At 38.3% G+C, this 21,091-nt stretch overlaps 1 protein-coding gene across 1 annotated transcript in view; it reads right to left on the reverse strand.

Annotated features, from left to right (window-relative positions):
* Window positions 1-203: 203 nt before the first annotated feature.
* chinmo (Chronologically inappropriate morphogenesis) overlaps window positions 204-21,091 on the reverse strand; it is a 90,087-nt gene continuing 69,199 nt past the window's right edge. Inside the window, exon 7 of the mRNA XM_046615131.2 lies at window positions 204-977. Coding sequence (XP_046471087.1) covers window positions 760-977 — 218 coding nt within the window. The 3' untranslated portion in view covers window positions 204-759. The remainder of the gene's footprint in view (window positions 978-21,091) is intronic.

A 21,091-nucleotide genomic window follows, 5' to 3' on the forward strand; every position in this document is an offset into this window, starting at 1 on the left:
TAGTAGTAGTTATTGTAGATGTACGAAGTTGGCAGTTTAGCATACTGCGTGACATGTGCAATAGTATGTGTATGTATACATGTATCTATATTCTACATGCAACACATTAATATGTGTATATATATATATATATATATATATATATATATTTATACACACACATATTTATATACAGATGTCTCCGTTTTGTCTGTGTTGGTGTATTTATTTATTTTATTTTTTTTTGTTTTGCGTTTGTTTGTTTGCTGTTTTTTTTTTTTTTTTTTTTCATCAACAATTTTCTCTCGTCATCGTCTTCTTCCGTCTTCACGTATCATCCCCGTTCTTCTCTTTCGCTCGGACAGTTTGACGACGTAACGCGACGTGTCAGCAGCATACGTTCGAACAATCGCTCACATCGTACGTGCACGCACGTGTCGAATACAATCAATTGTCACGGTAAAAACGCTAAGCGAATTAACGAATCCTCTCGACGCATAGTTTCGCATTGCGTTCGTTGGGTGAATTTTTTGGGCAGGTCCAACAGTTTGGGGTTGTTTACACAGGGTTTTTGGATTGGGAGGGTGGGGGTGCGTGGGCCGGTGGATGGATGGCTGGATGGATGCACGTATGGGTGAATAATCGGGCGTAACATAATGCGATATAATTAATTTCCAACAACGGTCTGCGGTACCTCATCCTCAACCCCATCCCCATCCCCCGTCCTCGTCCCCGTAATTCGGCTCCTTAGAAAGCCGCCTTCTTCTCGGCGAGCATCGGCTACTGCGTAGCCGCGTTCGATTGCTGGTAAGCCTTTAGACTCAGCTCGGTTTTGTGTTCCCTCGCGATGTGACGTCGAACCGTGTTGTTCCTTGTAAATGTCCTCGAACAGAATGGACATGGCACTCTTATACCCTGATGACGCTGCCGTATGTGTGCCCTAAGATTCGTCTCGTAACCGTAGAGCCGCTCGCAGAATGGACACTTGAGCTTCTTTCCTGAAAAACGCCGTACGATATGGATCAATTTTTGAACGATAAAATTACCCCTCCCCGCCCCCACCCCTCCGGGGATATTCCTCGATCCGTGGTTTTTCTGCGATATCGAACATCAATGTTGTAACGCGTGAAAAATGTTCAGACGTTTGTTCGTACTTAAGGGGGGGGGGGGAGTATCGTTGATTCGGTGAAAAAAAAAGACAGTTTTTGAAGTTATACTTCTTTAGGCGCGTTATGAAAAACTGATGAGAGTGAAATTTCAAGATGCGCGCGCATCACTGTAACACAAAATTAACAGGATGAAGTTGCGCACTCAACCGAATTCATTAAGTCTCGAAAAATTTGTGAATATTAGTGAAAAAATTGTGCTAAAATACTTTTTCAAGTGCTCCAATATAATTGAGGTTAGTTATCCGTATGTATTATTTATTGATATAAATTAAAATATCATTATTTAATATAATTAATACTAAATATTATTAAATTATCAATGTTGAATATTTATTATTGGTTTTTTAATGTTTACAAAATAAAGAAATAAATTTAATAGAACATTTAATAAAAAGTTCGTGACAAAAATTTAATAGATTATTTAAATATAATGTAAGACATCCGTTATTTGTTTTATTGTTTTTTAATGATGCCAAAGAAGTATAACTTCTCACGCGCGTACATAAGTACACGCACGCATTTTTTTTTTTTGTTAAACATTTTATTTACAAGATACAGGCAATGTATTTTAAATTAACCGAGTGCGGTATTGTGGAGTAGCGTTTCTAGAACATTTTCTAAAAATTTCAATGAAATATATCAATAACTGTGCCGTTCGCAGTTTATCTTTGCTGTGACGTTTGTAATTAATTTCGCTGGGTCATCGGAAATCGAAAAAATCAAATTGATTTTATTAGTTTATGAGTTTACCCAGGTAACGCTGTTGTTTGTTATTTTTCACCTTGCATTAAAAAATTTGGCAATTTTGTTTTCAATGAAAATCGCCTTTTTGACCTTACAGTTTTACCAAAGTTTTACCTCGCAGCGACACGCGGCACGGTTCAATTTGCAAATTGCCAAACGACTGTCGCTAAATTTTTCAGAAAAACGATACAATCGCGTAAAAAAAAAAAAAAATATCGCAAATCAGCGGCAGATTTCCCATTCAAGTTCAAATATCAATGAAATATATCGTCTATCCGGGAGTTTGCAATAAATCTGTAACGAGAGTTGCATGATTTAATAATCCACGTGCGGAGACGTTTAATAAAACGTAGACGAGTGTTTGCGCGGTTGTTATCGAGCCGATTGCATTCGCGCGCGCGCGTGTGTGTGCGTGAGTGTGTGTGTGTGCGTGTGCGTACGTGTGTGTGCGTGTGAATGTATAGACGTACGTATAAATAAAATTTCATTGGGTTAGCCTGGGGCCTCCTTCTACCGCTGCAGCCTCGGTTGCGCAGGCCAATGGCTTCTCGGCGCGTGCAAGGCCATCAGGCTCGTATACAACGCTAACTAATTCACTTCCTTCTAACTCGATTAGGTCACCGCCGATAAAGGCCCGTGCACAACCGTGCAGACGCACACACATACGCACAGAGAGAGAGAGAGAGAGAGAGAGAGAGAGAGAAAAACGACAGATTTCTTCCTCCCCCTCGTTTCCCGCCCTCCCTCGTCGTTCTCCTCCCGTTTATTCCCCCCATCCAGAATCGTTTTATTTTATACCGAGTCACGTTACGATTCAAACGCCCAAGAGCGGGCAGAGTTCTATACGACTTATAGTATATGACAGAAATTTATGCCTATTCACGCACCTGTTTTCAGCTACTCGACACGCTGCGTTTTATTTGCAAAAAAGAAAAAAAAAAAAAAAAAAAAAATGGACAACGTATTTATCTACGATCAGGTTTACCCGCGTCATGTTCGCCGATTGAAAAAAGTCAACGTTCTCGTCGTGTTAAAAAACGCTGCAGCGAGTAAGGATGATTCTTGTTATGCTTGGACACCGATGTCAAGCTTTCGGAAATCGACACAGCGATTTAACGAATCGTTGAATAAATTCGTTGATTATACCGGTAAGGTGATTGCAAGATTTTTAATCAGTAGCGAAATTTCGTGGTAAAAACATTTGCGAAATTTTTAAGCTGCAAATCTTTCACGGGACCATAAACATATGCGGTTATAGAGACGTTTGTGGCATTGATTACAAAACTACGGCAAACGGTTTTAATTTACACAGGGATGGATGAAATAATCTACGCGTTAATCAGTTTCATCAATCGCGATGCGTGGCCTAATACCAAATGGAATCGAGGACACCGTTCGAAAAGTCAAGGGCTTTCATCGGTTGAAAATATTTCATGTGTAATACGCCTGTAATATGCATAAGAAAACCATGAAGGTATCCTTGAGGCAATAAATATGAAACTGCTCCATGGTTTACGAACCTACAGCATCGTCGTTATTACAATATTTTTCCATAATCAACTAATTTCTTTGCTGTTCGCGTTTCGTTTTCCATCTCTGACCATGAACGTGACTACGATCCCGACCATGACCATGACTATGACCATGTCCGCTAACCAAAGACGAAGCCCTGCAGGTTTTATAGCGATTTCCGCGAAATTCCATCGAGAAAAAGGAAGAAAATGCATAAAACAAAAAGACCTACCAGAATCCCCAACATGTCCTATTTTAGTTTTTTGTTAACAGCTCAACGCATTGCAAATTATTTCATAGAAATATCAAATAGACGATTTAACTTTATTCAACAAGATTAAATCGGTAAGTCTGCCTAGATTTATGTTGTCCGGAACACATGTCTGACAAGAATCCGCCGCAACCCTGACAACCGGGAGTGCATTTCTGTAATATGCATCTTAAATTGCATAAGTGCAGGCGGATTGTAGTCGGTATACACTATGAATTGCATAGTTGCAGGCGTATTTCGATAAAATGTGTATTGAATTGCATAACCGCAGGCGTAATACGATAAAATTTGTCTTAAATAGCATAACTATAGGCAGATATCTGCGGCATGAGTTTTGAATTGCACGAATTCAGACGAATTCCGTTCAAATGTGATCCGAATTGCATAAATGCAGGCGAATTCACCAAACGTTAGATAGCCGAGGCGGTAACATTTCCGCTAAAGAACAACCCGACATATGCAATATCACCGCGTAGTAGGACGATGTTTCGCGCGAAGGTCATAGAGTGGAAGCGGAGAAGTTACGAGCTTACGTCAGTGGTCCATGTCCCTTAAAGACGACAAGCGTCGTGTGTAAGTTCGGATGCCGCATCGCGCTGCGTGGCGTCGCGTCGCGTCGGCGTTTTGAGGGCCGCCACAAACAGCACCGGCATAGAAGTTCAACCTCGAAGTATATCACCGTCACCTATACACGCACACGCGCGCAAGCGCATGCATACGCATACCCACGTTACACGTAAAAATGCGAACATAGCGCGCAACGACGACGCAAGCGTGCGGTGTAGGTTTAATGTACGTATATGTGTGTGTGTGTGTAACATGGAAGGGGAAAAGCCCCGACGTCGCGGAAGAAGGTCAACTTACGAAAGAGCCCACCAAGGTCTGCGGCCTCCCGCCCTGCCCCTTTCCCCTGACGCCCCTTCCACCCTTCGCCGCCGCGACGCCTCCGCCTCCGCGGCTCTGTTCCTTTTTTCTTTTTCTTTTTTTTTTCTCTCTCTCTCTCTCTCTTCTCCCCGCCTGACGCCTGACCACCCCCTCCGAGGCCCTCATCTACGCCCCCGCGACCCTTTGCCGCTGGCTCGTCCGTAGATATATAAATTATACCCGCGGGCGCGACTTAATGCTCGGCGCCAAACAAACAAATGGATAAGATTGGTGGTGTTAGGTTAGGTTAGGTTACAGAGTTAGAGTTTCGTTGGATTGAAGGTGCAGGGTTTGTTGAGAATAGAAAGAGGAAGAAGAACCGTTATCACTCGCTTTTCCCCGCCCTATCCCAACCTTTCGCCCTTCGAATGAACGATGCAAATCGCAGGGAAGTTGAAAACGTTACAACGGAAAATCGTTCCTTTTTACGTTGCGAGATTTATCTTTGGATATGTTTTTTTTATTTTTTTTATTTGTTTGTTTTTTTTTTTTTTTTTGTTTTCGTTTTCTCTCTTCTTTTCGTTTCTTTTTATCTTGGCTATGCGTGTGTGTGTGTTTTTCTTTTTCTTGTCTCGTCAGGTCATTAGCTCCTTTTCGCACGCGATTACGTTATTTCATCACGATTTTCAAATTCCACGCAGAGTAATGTCACTTGTATAATATAGGTATATTCGTCAAGTAATTACGTTGCGTTCATTTGGTGGCACTTTACGACTTGACTTCGAGTTTTTTTTTTTTTTCTTCTTTTTTTTTTTCCTTCCAACAGATCTTACGAAACTTGCGATTACTTTTCGTAATTCTGGAATATTTCGAAATTACAAGGATCTCGTTTCAATTTTGTTCAATCAGTTTGGCGAAAGGGAAGTTCCGTGGAAAAAAGGAATGAAAAAGTAACACTGACAACAACGTTTCGAGACGAACGTATGCATACGTTGTTATAATATTATACATGAAAAGAAAAGGCGTCAAAATTTGGCGCGACGATTTGCTATTTTTTCTATACTTTTTTTTTTTTTTTTTTTTTTTTTTTTTTTTTTTGTTTTTCGCTGGTGAAACGAGAACGGGTGAAATAGAAAGTATATAAGGGGAAGAGAAAAATATATCCGGAGGAAATAGGGAAGCGATGCGTGTAACGGTCGCAGGGGGCCCTTGACCCATTTAATCCAATGGCGCCTAGTCATCGCGGTGTATATATATATATATATATATATATGTATATGTATAACGTCTGCACCGGCGTACCACCGTAGAAAATACAGGATGAGACAAAAAGGAGCTCGCTGATTTTTTCAGGGATTTTTCTCGTCGCGTCGTACGACACGGGATGACAAACAACGAGATGATAATCCGGCCAAGTTCGTGAAACAAGTACGAGAATAATAAAAAACAAAATAATAATTGTAAGAAGGGAATGGAAAAAAAGTGTTAAAATATTCGAAACAGGGACGAAGAAAACGGATGAATAAGTGTGAAAAATTGCAGGGAAAGTATTAAAAATACCCAAAACTTGGGAGGAAGAGAAAGGATGGAAAAAAAAGAAAAAAAAACACATGAAAGCTTGAAGGAAATAAAATTGACAAGTTTGAAAAGAGAATTAAGAAACTAATCGCAAAGGCTGAAAGAGATAAGAGAAAGTGATATATACGACTTATTAAAGTGAAGAAATTAGAAGTCGTAAAGCTCACGGATGACATTGACGAAAGTCAAACTTTCAAGAATAACTGTTCAAAAAGCCTAAGAACCACGACGAATTACCCTCGTATCTCTGGGACTTAAATGACGGAATAAAAATTCTAAGCCTCCCGAGAGGGAAAAGCTCGACGAAAAATCTCAGCCGCACCGAAAGTTTGGGAAAAAATTCAGGGGGTTGAACGGCTCGAGTAACCTTGACAAAATTTCAAAAAAAAAAAAACACGCACAACTTCGCGGTAGGAAAATAATGAAAACATTGAGGTAACGAAAAGGGGCAAATTTGACGGGGAAAAGGCAAAAAAAAAAAAAAAAAAAAAAGGAAATCAAGGGCGCTGCTCCGATCTGAAGACGGGGTGGATCGCCCAGCCACCCCCACCTGGTTTCTCGGCACCCCGACGACCGGGGTGACCATAACCTGCGCAACGGGGTCCCTTCGGCTGGTCCAAGTAACCCAGAATTCTGCAGACGTCAAACTCCCAAACAAATCCTCCCCCTCCGCCCCCGTCCTACCGCCGCTCCAGAGAGGGAAAGAAACAGAGAAAGAGTGAGAGAGAGAGAGAGAGAGAGAGAGAGTGACGGGAGTGATCAAGAGTAATGATCCTACGGGATGTTTCTCACTCGCTCTGTTTGCACCCTTCTCCCTTCTGTCTTTCTTTCTTACGAAAGTACACACGAGACGACCTTAACACCTCGAACCACATCCTACCCCAAGCAAATTTTGTTCGCGAGATGTTTTTGACCCGATAAAGAAGAGAGGAAAACAAGAAAAAAATAAATAAATAATAAACTACAACCGGTGGAAATTAACGATACTCTGTTTATATACGACACGTTTTTGTAACTAGGTATCGATTTTTGGTGAAAGATGATTTTGAATCACGAATCATTGATACATGGATTTATTTTCATTCTAACCCGATTTCGCGGGGTTCTTTTATCTTTTTTTTTTTTTTCCTTATTCTCCTTCTTCTTTACGATATTCTAAAATTTTACGACACAAACCGTGAAACGAATGCTTTTCGAGTATTACTCGCCTGTGCTTGATTTTCATCTCTTCTATAATCATATGTCTAAGTATGTAGAAGAATATTTCTCAGGCGACTGCATCGTCAGAGGTATTGAAAAAAAAAAAAAAAAAAGAAAAAAGAAACTCTGTGTCTCAGTTGTGTATAACCTCCGAGTTTCAAGTTCCACTTATAGTTTTATTTCGTTTCTATCTTTCCGTGGCAATAAGCGTAATAAGTATCTTCTGATTTTATCATATATTCCGTGTTTCCCACATATCTCACTTCGTCCGTGTAATAAATACATGGCCGTGTGTTTATACTACGCGCATGCACGCGATCAAACACACGCGCATAATATTTGTTCTTATCTTCTTACTCGCTTGCTTAAACGTTCGAAGGAACCGGAAATCCGTCAGGTCCGCAGATAGCGTGCATTCGCAAATACCGCCTTGCATTATAGCAAGTGGGTCTATTTCTACAATATATGACGATGCGTGATGTAATAACCCTGAAATACTAGCTAGGTCAAACAACCTGCGAGTGGAAGTCGGAAAAAAAAAAGAAACAACAAACGAAAACCATAATTTATCGGCTGTTGTCGACACGCGTCGTTGTTCAAATTCTGTCTTGGCGAAATTTTCCAAACCGTCGATCAATTTTACGTAAATTAGGTGGTCACTGGTAAAAAAAAAAAAAAAAAAAAATTCTATTAAACGTACGTAAAAGAAACACATGTACAATAAAATATGTAAATAACTCAAGTTTCCGGCTAACTTGTTTTCGGTCCGAAAGAAAATTCGAATTCAATTCTATACGAATTATGTGACAATTACTGGCGACGCAGCTGACGTGAGAAAATGAATCGCATTGTCGCATAATTCGTGTAGAATTGAAATCGAATTTTCTTTTAGACCGAAAACAAGTCAACCCTTTCAAGCTCAATATATTGGCGTGAATTTTGTTACTCGGGAATTTTTTTTTTTTTTTGTTTTTTTTTTGCGCAGCTGAAGACGAATCTGAAGTCGGAATTTGATAATTTCTAAATCCAATATGGCGGATGTGAGATCAAAAAACAAAAAGACTATAAAAATTCGATGATTCTGGGCGAAACTTGTTACTCGGGAGTTTTTGGGGTTATACGAAGTGACAAAGATGATTTTAAGTTGTAAACAAACTGTGATAGGACTAAGAGATGAAAATGATTCAGGCGCAGGGACGCCGAGCATTCGACCGCGATTAAAATCGTCGAGGAATTAACGCGTTCAACTGTACTTCTGGACTATTTGGAAATTTCTTCGAGTTTAGAAACACGTTGTTGAAACTAATCGCGAATGTAAAATTCGAACGATACGCAAGTCCCTCGAATTAAACCCTCGATGAAAATTTCCCGTCCCATCCTCATTAAATCCTCTCCTACGTATCCGGGTTATCCTTTAGCTGAATATTTCCCTGACAGCTGCTGTAACATCGCGCTCTGCGATGAAACGAGCCCTCGGGATTTTTGGAGGGTTTGCGTCGGGGTGCAACCAAGAGAGCGAAGGGGAGGAGGAGAAGGAAGAGGAGGAGGAGGAGGAGGAGGAGGAGGAGGAGTAGGAGGAGGAGGACGAGGAGGAATTACGCAGACCTCGTGGAAAATCCGCAAACGCATATCCGGGGATATCGATTGCGGGTTCCTCTTCTTCCGGAAAGTGGTGCCTCTAGCGGAGGAAGAGGGAAACAATTTTCGTATGTGCGTGATGCACGCACGCACGCACGCACGCACGCACACCCAGACCCACAATGCACCGTGCGTGTTTCAAACCTGCGGCATGGGCAGGTAGGCAGGAACGAATGGATGGATGGATGGATGGATGGATGGATGGATGGATCGCTGGCTGCGAACCAAGGAACCAACGGCTTTGTTCTCCAGCGAATGGAGGATGGTGGATGGATGGATGCATGTGCGTAAGGAAGAGGCGAGGCTCGAGAGATCGGGGGACAACTCGGCGATATAGAGTTACGCATTGTGCGTCGAGAACCCCGCACGCACATTCTCTCGAGGTAAAAGTACATCCTCGGCTCGACAATTAACGCTCTGCTCAGGGCCGCAGGTTTCAACAAGGTCGCTAAAATTTTTACCTATTTCGCTGCTCTCTCGCTTATTCGATGAGAAAAAAATTTTCATTCGCTGCAGCAGCTAGAAAAATTTAGTAAAACAGGTATCGTTAAAAAAAAAAAAACTGTCTGAATATCGCTGGAATTACGATAAACGAGGCACGCCTAAACATTTTGCGATATCGTCGATCCTTTTTTCGTTATTGCGACGCAAAATCAGTTTTCGAGCTTTACTCTACTTTTTTTTAGTTAAACAAGGCTTTAACGTTAATTTATTCTTGCACTAGCGTTAAATTTTCGCAACAGTCGCGAGAAAATATAGCAACAGCGATCGCAATGAGAAAGAACAGTAACGGATACCAGACTTTCCGGTAACAGTCCAAAAAACTAATTTTCATTTTCTACCTGGAAGTATATTTTTCGATCGTGGTAAAAAATGAAAATATTTAAGGACCAAGCGGTAACCGGAAATAAAAATTTTTCTTTTTAACACCGGAGAGAATGAGAGAGAGCAGATTTTACTCAAAACTGCGGGAAAAGAAGCACGCGTCTGGTTTTTTTTTTTTTTTTTCTTTTTTCGTTTTTTTGGTAAAATATACCTGGCAAAAATACAGAACTCGCTGTAGCATCAGTGAGAACAGGATACATTTACAGTAAAAAATATAGTTTATATCGGTATTTTTTACTTGGCGAATTCGACAAATACTTCAAATAAACGCACATTTGTCTCGAAAACTTGTATACTCGCAGAGTGTATCGTGAAGATATTTGAAGGATCGGTAGTTGGATGATTTTTACAGAAATGTTCGAATCTTAATGCCAAAGCTTCATTGATTTTATATTTGAGAATATTGTATCCCGCAGTGAATGCAAACGATCTGTAAAATCAGATGCGAATTATTTTTTGTCAGAAAATATTTACAAACACCGTGATTTTCATTATTATGTTTTTCAATCACCAGAAATGAAACTCAAAAAACTCTTGTGGCGGAATTCGAGTCTGACTGAAAAAAGTCTCTGACGCGTCTAGTTTCTTGGTAAAATTCACTTTGAAATAACAAGATGAAATAAAAAATAAAAACAGTTCTGAGAATTTTTTTTTTTCACAAACCGTGTTCAATTGGTTTTAAAGTCTTGAGCGCATTTTTTTCCAAAGTTACAGCTTCTCGATAAACGTGAGAAAAACGGTTTTAGTAATTTTCGAGTCTACAGATCGACAACGGGTTCTACATATAATTTATTTTCATTATTAAACACTCTTTTTGCATCTCTGTCGGACTAGAGACTAAAAATTCAAGAATAAAAATTGTTACGAGATTCGTAAAAAAATGTCACATTCCATTCAAATTTTCAAACTGGACTTGCAAGCTTTTTTCGCCTCGCATTCCAAAGTTACAGACATTCAACATACGGCCTAGTTTCGTTTTTCCGCAACAATTTCGAAACCCGTTCAACACAAAGGAACCAGAACGAAAAGCTCGGAAAAATGTTGAAGCCAGATTCATATCCGGTGATTAAAAATTCACGAAAATCGATTCGTACAATTTCGTTACCAACAAGTTTTGATTATTAACCTGCAGTCTAATGATCGGAAACGGAGCACGTATATAATAATAATGACAACAACAAAACGTACACTCGAAATGCGACGTAACCGTGTACATGCATTATATATATGTGTATGTATATGTAATGTATATATATATATATATATACCTATATAGAAATCGATAAAGCGCGTGTTCGGAAAGTTCACTTTACCCTTTGTCTCCCTTTACAGACACGCAGACACCCGCAAATTCACAAACACGCGTATCCCTCAACGGCACGTAGGTGTATACGTGTGTATGTAATACATACACACGCATGCATGTACGTAAATTCATGCACGTGCGTACATTCGCATCGGACGTGCGTGTCTAGAGGCATTACGCGCATGGCAATATACGATACGTGTATTATACGCATGGAACAGTGCAGCATACAAGGGCGAATATATCGCCGTATTACACGGCGTTGAAAAAAATCCAGGTAACGGATGAAGAGAGAAGAGAGAACGAAAGGAAAAACAGATGTCATTTATTTGCGGGTAATTATCGTTACGAGATAAAAAAAAAAAAAAAAAAATCGTGCTTTATCGAATTTCGCATGTTTATTCTTTTTTTCGTCCCTTCTGCCGAATATCTCGGTTGGACTGAGAGAAATTTTTAGTTCCGGTTACCGCTCGGGTCTTCAAATATTTTTCATTTTTTAAAATAAGCGAAAAATATAGTTCTAGGTGGAAAGTGAAAATTAGTTTTCTATCTTAAGAGCTGGTAAGCCAGAAAGTTTAGTATCCGTTACTATTCTTTCTCATTACGATCACTGTTACTATACTTTCTTGCAACTGTTGCGAAAATTTAATGCTAGTGCAAGAATAAATTTACGTTAAAGCCTTGTTTGACTAAAGAAAAGTAGAGTTAACCTCGGAAACTGATTTTGCGTCGCGATAACTAAAAAAGGATCGACGATAGCGCGAAATGGTTAGGCGTAGCTCGTTTTTCGTAATTCCAACAATATTCAAACAGTTTTTTCAACGATACCTGTTTTACTGAATTTTTCTAGTTACTGTGACAAATGAAAATTTTCTCAGTGTACGGAATACTTATCAGCGAGTTAATCATTCCTCTTTCAACGATGCACCGCACGCAGAAATCGATCCGCTTCTCCTTCCATTGCGTAACCTGCACCCTAGTAGAGCAAAACGCGGTTTGTAATCTCTGCCGAATATTCGAAAATTTCCATCAAATTCCAACCTCGTTATCGAACTGGGCGGAAAAAATCGTTCGTAGTTGATTTTATATCAATTCTGTAAATTTATACGAACGTAAAGTGTGTTTGAAATTAGAGAAAAATAATGTTTACTTCAAATAAACTGGATTCCCGATCATAAGGAAGAAAAATTAATCTGTCTGCACTGGCAATTTTCTTCATCATTTTGACAAGAATGTAAATAAAAAAAAAAAAAAAAAATAATAATTCGGGGATGAGAAAGTTGCATTTGTGGGAAAAATTTCATTTGTTACAGTAGCTGGAAAAATTGAGTAAAACAGGTATCGTTAAACAAAACTGTTTGAATATTGGTGGAATTACGAAAAGAGAGGTACGCCTAAACATTTTGCGCTTTCGTCGATCCTTTTTTGGTTATTGCAACGCAAAATCAGTTTGTGAGGTTTGATCTACTTTTTTAGTTAAACAAAGCTTTAACAGTTGCAAGAAAATATAGCAAGAGTGATCGTAATGAGAAAGAATAGCAACGGATACTAGACTTTCCGGTAACAGCTAGAAAACTAATTTTCATTTTCTACCTAGAAGTATATTTTCCGATTGTGATAAAAAATGAAAATAGTCAAGGACCGAGCGATAACCGGAACTAAAAATGTCTCTCGGTGTGTAAAAACGAATTGTGAGAAATTGGACAATTTTCTCTTCCAATTCCGGTACCTAACTGTCGGGCAAAAATCTATTCAATATCATTATCCCATTGTTGAAAATGTAACGATTTTTTTCATTTGGAATTAAAATAAATTATCGTACACGTGCCGTTATACAAAATTTATGCATAGCCCGGTTTGCGACGAAGTCGCCATGACACATGCGCGTTATTCGGTGTAACGAGCTTTGTGCTTCGCCTCTACACCCGATTGCGAAGAGGATCGTTGCAACCGATGATATTCCCCCGGTTTTTCACTCCCTGGCCGATCGACCAACGAACGATACTCACGAATTCGGGTCACTAAATAATTCACCTTGTATCGACAGGCCCTCGCTATCGTTTCCTATGCACGCGTCTAGATTCGATGTTTTGTATACGTGCACGTTGTTATACCATTTGCGAATGGTTAATTAATCGCTCAACGAACGCGCAAAACCGAATAGAGAAACTCTCCTTACTCTATTTCTCTCTTCGTTTTTCGTTCACGACGAATAGTCGGAGAGTCGCGTTGATCAATGTATACTAATGGAAAATAAAATTCACTGTTACCAAAATCTTGCTCCGTTGGTAATTGAATTATTTTTTAATTACTTCTTTCTCGCCACCTGTCAAATTTTCATTTTTTTTTTTTTTTTTTTTTTTTTTTTTTTTTTTAATTACGTACGTTCCTTCGAACTCGTTTCGATAAGCTAATGCGCGGGAAATTTGACGGTACGTGTGCCAAAGTACAGAGAATGGCGATGATTTTGTACAAAAATCGTGGATTGTATTTTTTTTGATCAAAGCAAGAAAATAAATCGAGATAAAAAAAATACATTCTTCTTATACACGGGCAAATTTCACTGACGATTTTCGGAATTTCTATTTCAATTAATTTTGAATAAATATTCGCGTGGTATAAAAAAAAAAAAAATCAAAAACGAGAATAAATATCAAAATAGCACTGAAATATTTTCATCCATTTTTCCGTAACTCGCATAATATTTGAAGAACAACTGATTATTTGAATAAACGTGGTTCGGGGCAACGAAATTTCACGCACGAATTAAAAATTGTTACAGCGAAATTTAAGTACAGTTCGCACACTTCTCAATTTCAAGTCTTTCAAATCCGTTCGATAATCGAGATCGATCGACATATCCACGATTCAAAGAAACAGCGAATTCAACGTAATTCAGCAAGTTTTCCTTGTTCGAAAAGCTTGGTGTTAAGATCCAGTAAAAATGTTTCGTCGTTATTTTCAAATATAACAAGTATAAACTATAAGCTTTTAAAAAATACAAGCTCTCTTCAGAAGCTTCCAAATTATAAGATCAAACCTCGATTTATATAAATATTCGAAAGGGTTGTGTATATAAGTAAATTAAAAAAGATCTTTTACTGAAATTTTAGAAATGTTCACACACAGGTTACTTTAAAAAATCGATTGCAGTAAAAAATATCTTTCAATAACAAGACATCACGATTATTCGATAATTACCGTACGACCCGTTAAAAAAACTTCGCGATCGAAACGTCGTTTCCTGTTTCGAAATTGACCAAGATTTCAAAACGGCATAAATTATTATATTTCACAGGTGCTTAAGTCTGATTATAATATACATACATATACACGTGTGTTTCTTTCAATTCTCTGAACCGTAAAAACGAAACATTTCAAAATTCGGAAATCAACTTCCAAAACTTTTGCAAAACATTTACCGCGATCTGCGATAAAAATATTGTTTCAAACCGTCACGATCGCGATTATTCGATGATCAATATTAACACCGATAAAATAAAATTTCGCGACATCGATAATTTTCCGAAGTTGGCACATAAAAATATCAAAGTGCACAACAATTTCCGTTCTATTCGCAAATTGTTCGCGAATATATCGTACTCATATTTCGCAATTCTTCTTTCGCTTCCGAACCGTCGAAGGGAGGAGGAGACTTCCTAATTTTTTTTTTTTTTTTCATTATGTTTTTCTTTTTATGGTTTTTTTCTTTGTCTCTCCTTCTTCGGTTCTTTCGAATATTATCGCCTCTGGCCTAGAGCGAGGGGGTTGGGGTGGGGGTGGGTGGGTGGCGCAGTGGCAGTGACGTGCATAGGCGAACGCGGGCGGCGCGTATTGATCGCGGGGCGAACGCAGTCACCAGAATTAGACCCAGCCAGGCAGGCAGGCAGGCAGCCACAGCCAACCGTTTCTGCCGCCTCATACCTGCCTCGTGCCACGTGCCTCGTGCCGCGGCAATCCGCCCCCGGCCCCCCGAGTCGAGTCGCCTAGCCGTGAGGAGAAATCGCGAACGAGAGAGAGAGAGAGAGACAGAGAGAGAGAGAGAGAGAGAGAGAGAGAGAGAGAGAGAGAGAGAGAGAGAGAGAGAGAAAGAGGGAAGAGAGGAGAGAGAGGAGAGAGTTCCCCCTTCCAGCCTGCAGCCAACCCCCGATTGAAAGCGCATCACGCTTTTTTTTTTTTTTTTTCAGAGAAGGGAGAGGACGGAGAAACTTGTTTATTTTTTATTTTGTTAATTTATTTATTTTTTTTTTTTTCTCAAAATTTACAGCGGCATCACGCGGTGCGGTTTTAATTTTCGAGGGATGCGAGACTTGATTTTGGTTTTTTTTTTTTTTTCAAAACTTTTGGAAGGAAAATCACGCGATGCGGTGAAGTTTTTTGTTTCTTTTTGTTTTTTCAAATTTTTGAACAATTTAACGTGTAGTTTTGTTTTTTTTAGAAATAAGGAATTCAATCGTTTTGCCTGAATTTTAGAAGGGATGACTCGATGTGGCGAATTTTTGTTCAATGTTTTTTTTCTTTTTTTTTTTCCGAACAATTTTGAAGTGGTTTTTGCACGAGGACGAAAGAATCGATGAATAACCATTTGCGGATTGTGTATGTAATATTGCAGGTGTGATATATGGACCAGTTGGATAGTTGGATATTCCCAAGATTTGACGATTTTTGGAAAATTTTTGAAACTACCTACCCGGAAAATTACGCACGATGGCGGAAAATTTAACGATATCAGCATGCGGAGAAAATCAGTTGCTTCTGGATTTGATTAATTCGGTGTGAATTTTAAAGAAGCGATTGATTGATCGAAAAATGGGTAAAATCGAAGTATAGAGTTTCAAAGGTTTTAAGCTTCTGTAACACATTTGGTGGTAAAATTGCAGCTGCGATGTCCGAAAAAGTTGTAAGAAATGATCGGATGTGCGAATTCTCGTTTCGCGTTGTTTTATCATTTGTACTTTATTTCTCTTTTCATACTGACTTATTCGAGGATTAAAAGAAAAAGCAATGACAAGTTAGGGAAAGGCATTTTCAGAATTTCGGAAAACTTATCTTCGAAACAAATTAGCGCAATTATAACAAGCGGTTTCAAAAGTTGCACCATAAGTTGCAAGATACACGCGTAACAGGAAATATGTTATTCTCCAACTCGCTCTAAAAATCTGAGATTGTACGAATAAACTTTACATCGAACGAAAAAATCACACGTGGAATTCGAAAAAATTAATTATTAAAAAATTTCAGTAAGTCATTAAATTCGCAATCATCAACAATTCGACAAGAAAGTAAATATTCAAATTATAAAACCGAAAAATCAGTTTTCTTATGTTACTAAATTACAAACCGAATTGGCAAAAAAATGTTGATAAAAATTAGAATAATGATGTGTAAAAAAAAAACTTTTTCTTAAATTATGAAATTACTTACGCACGTACATTTTAGTGAGCACGTATAAAATCGCGTATAGATAAGTTATTAGTTTTACATGGATCGGAAGATTTGCATGTACAAAAGTTTGTTACGTATATATAATTGTTAAAAATATATGTATACGCGCAGGTTATTTTCGTATAAACCGAAGAGACTACTGGTTGGGTATATTTTTAAACGTTGCAAATGTATCCCACGATTGTTTGGCTCAGGCATCAGCAACGGCAACGGCAGCGGTTTTCCTGGGCAAAGCGGAGAGTTGAGACATTCGAGATGTGAGATAACTTCGCCATCTCGCTTCCTAATCGCGCAACAAGTGATCGCAAACGTCTCACACCGACCGCCGCTTTCCTCCTCGTTATAACCAACCTCGCGTATATTTATGTAATATAATATATACATATATAAAATTATATATACTGTATATACCGGGACACTATCTTGGAACTTGAAAATGAACCGCGCGTGCGCCAAATAATTAAATCTCAATGGTCGGCGAAATCTTCACGCAGCGATATTCTTGTCCGCGATGCAGGCCGGCCAACCTACGCAAAATGTCTACGTTTGAATTTTCAAAGAGCACAAGCGTTGAGGATTCCGACCGTTCTTCGAAGAACCAACTTTCCGACCCGACAACAAATGCTTTCCAAACCTTTCCGAGTCGCTGCCTAAATTATTCGAGATTCTAACCTCGAAAATTCGTATCGAACACATCGCCGGCAGAAACAGTTCGACGGCTGAAAACTCGGGTTGGCCAGCCTGCGCGAACAGCCGATAAAGAAACTCGCGCATGCGCGGTTCATTTTCAAGTTTCAAGATATTGTCCCGGTATATTATATACTGTTATATACTAGAGACCGAAAAATAGTTTATTTTTTCTTTTTGCGAGTTAAATAAATTGAAAACAAAGAAAAAAGAAGTTCCGTATCCACTTAAACTTGAGGGAAAATTTTTTTTACTACGCTGGATGTCTTTTTTCTTGATATCACCTAGTGACTTGAAAAGTAGGGGCAGAAAAATGAAAAAAAAAACGTCAAACTAACACACCCTTATTTATATATATATATATATATATCCATATTGTTCATTAATAGTCGGACTAATTTTGTTGATTAAAAAAAAAAAAAAAAAAATGCTCTCTCTTCGATTGTGAAAATTTCCCAGGAGGATTGTATTGAAGCTTACGTTTGAATCGAATTGATTATTTCGCTGTCTTCGTTCCTCGGATAATTGAGCTTAACAATTTGTTGGCACGGAAATCTTTTTTTTTTTTTTTTATTCAAACCACGTCACCGAACGAATTTGAAATAATCGTAGATCGCTGATTATTCAAGAGAGAGAGAGAGAGAGAGAGAGAGAGAGAGAGAGAGAGAGAGAGAGAGAGAGAGAGAGAGAGAGAGAGAGAAAACAAAACACAGGTAACGAATATACGAAATAGTCATAAAATTAGACAAAATATGACAAAGCATTACGAGAACGAATCTAATCGCCTTGAACTATATCGATTGGCTTAGATCTTTGTTCATATATTATTTATATTTTTTCTCACATCTTCTATTTCATCTTTTTAAACGGTCGAAGGCTGATTCGCGGGTTTTCATCTCAACTAGTTGAGACACAGGCGTGTAAGTTTCTATGCACGTTTGCCGCGTCCCTATCCCCCCCCCAAAAAAGAGGAATTTGGAACGGAGCGCATCTTACGAATAGACAGGGAGGATAAGCGTGCTCAAGGTATTTGTTAGCGTCTGTGTAAAAATGCGAGGCTGTTAAACTACAAATAACACTTATACACACATCGCGTCATATGGTTTTGGCCGTTAGGCCTAGAGAAGGCTCGCCAGAGCCATGACCTAGTTTTACAAAAACTCGCACTGTCGTCGGCAGCTTGCGTTTAACTAACGCCCGTGCTTATGAAGATATATTCGTACATGTGTAGGTGCATAAAATGTATGACGCGTACGAAACTCGTCGAGGCATGCGTATGTTGGATATTGGAATGAGAATGAGCGGAGATAAAGGAGTAGAGAAGAAAGGAAACGTCGAAGGATACACGATTACGGTGATAGTTTGATCGGTCGATCGTCACCTACGCAGCAGCCTCGATATTTCATAGACGAAATTGGAGAAGAGATTGAGAAAATCGGTAATTTAGTTGTAAGGAGAAAGGATTGTCGATGTAACAATTCACTTGGGCGAATGCGTCAATTTTTTATTTTTTCAACCTCCATCTTTGCCAAATTCTATCGTCGATCAAATATTTCGTAAAAAAAAAAGTGTGAGAAGAAACGCGAGGAGGAAAGAGAGAGAGAGAGAGAGAGAGAATAAGATGAAAGAAAAAATATAGGATAGAGTAAAGATGCGTAGAGACAAATTCGTGCTGACAAAATAGTTTGAGTTGATTATAGTAATCGTTAGATGATACTGGAAACATCAAAAGTAAGGATTGAAATTTGAGAATCAAGAGTTGAATCATCGCGCGAAATGAGATCAATGACAAATTATTTACAACACGCGATTTATAGAAATAGAATTTTAATGTCACGTGGGACATTAATTTACAATATGCATGTGCATAATACATAAATAAAGAAAAACAAGAAAAAAACACATATCCCCGAGTTGGAAAAGAAGTCAAGGGTAAATATCGACCTACCTGTTAGGCGGATAGAAATACACGCATTAATATATTGTAACGTTTCGAGACGTTGCAAAATAAATATCGATTCGTGAGCTTATTTAGTGAGTCAAATTAAAGGGGCAGATAAAATGTTATCGAAAAGCTTTAATAGCAGAGAACGTGTTTCTAGTTTAAAGTCTGAAACAAGTTGGTTGACGCAGCAACCTTATTATTTTTAAAGACATAAGAGGTTTGTAAGCTTCTTTTATCTATGATGACTACTAGATCAGTAAAAGGGGGGTGAGACGGGTGATTTCACCCTTTGTAACAATATATATATATATATAGATGCAGTTATGTATAGAACGAATGGAAAAAAAAATAAAAAATCAAATTTAAACCGTCCAAAGTTGAGTTAATATTGCCTGTATCGCCGTAAATTTTTCAGGTATCTCTCTAATTCGCCGAGGGGGGGGGGGGGGGGGTGAGAGGAGGAGGAGGAGGAGAGGAGGGGAGGGGGTGTAAAATAGGCAAGCAGCAGCAGCAACCTTCGATCGGATCATTCGAATAAATAAAACCCTGACGATATAAATAGGTATACATGCAGTATATACGCAAACGCACGCAGAGAGAGAGAGAGAGAGAGAGAGAGAGAGAAACACGAACGTAAGACGCAAAATTCTTTGGCAAACTTGTGCGTGAGACGACTGACTTTCGATATTATAAGTATACGTATAAATATTAACCGGCAAAAACGATTATCGTCATTTCTATCAGGCGCTAGGAAACACGTGCGTTGCGTACATGTGTGAAAAAAAATAGTTGCGCGGAGTTTGGGTGGAAAAACAAAAAAAAAAAAAAAATTGGAAGAAATTTTTGAGTCGAGAAGACGGGAAATTGATATTATAAGTTCTGCATTTGGTGATGAAAAAAAAATTTATTTCGATACTAACTTGTTGGAAGATTTACTCCCTTGAGAGAAATTTTTATTATTTTTTTATTTATTTATTTATTTATTTATTTTTTTTTCATTTACTTCCAAGTACAGAAACGAATTTAGATCGAAATTTTCACACTTTACACGCAAGGTTGATTATTTTAATATGGTTCGTGTTGGAAATTTTTTATTTTTTCTTTTCCACACTCAATTAAATCGAAAATAATTTCTTTTCTTAGCTTGATGACTTTTTATCGAGTTATACATTCGGCTCGAGCACCTTTTCTTTTCCGTGCTAAAATCCTTTGGTTTGTTCAGTTTCAATCGCTAATAATAAAGCTCGTTGCATTCGCGAACATCATATTCTCTACACGGATCAACCGATTGTATGGATTATTTTTTTATCATGAATGTATTTTTGAATAAAAAAAATTTGTTTCTTCGAAATTGCCTGAATTTAATCTGAACTTATTTCACTCGATATTGCAATTTTCATCCTAATAACACCGGTCAACACGAATTTTGTACACGGATTCTAGACGTCAAATTTTCCTTTCTTCCACGTAACTGGTGAGAAAAGAAATTTTTTTCTTTCGTTACAAGTAGCGAACGAAGATTTTTGTTATTATTCGACGTAAAGAATCAAAATTTATTCATTTTGTAAGAAAAAAAAATTATTTTATGTGTAATTTAAGTTCGTGTTCATTTTTCAGCTTCGAGATTCGTTCAATGACTGGATAGCGAGGCGTAACTTCGTTTTTCCAAAAAAAAAAAAAAAGAAAAAACAAGAAAAAAACGCCTAATCGTAGGTCCCCAAAAATTTTCCTACAAACTGAATAACTTACACGCGTTCTGGAATTCGTGTTGAGGCAAGAAAAAATAAAAAATATTAAAGAAACGATATCAAGAAACTCAGCGGAGTCTGAGTCTCTGAAACTAATTTTCATTTTCCACCTAGAACTAT

Source organism: Neodiprion pinetum, chromosome 3, assembly GCF_021155775.2.
Source record: "Neodiprion pinetum isolate iyNeoPine1 chromosome 3, iyNeoPine1.2, whole genome shotgun sequence".
NCBI lineage: Eukaryota > Metazoa > Arthropoda > Insecta > Hymenoptera > Diprionidae > Neodiprion > Neodiprion pinetum.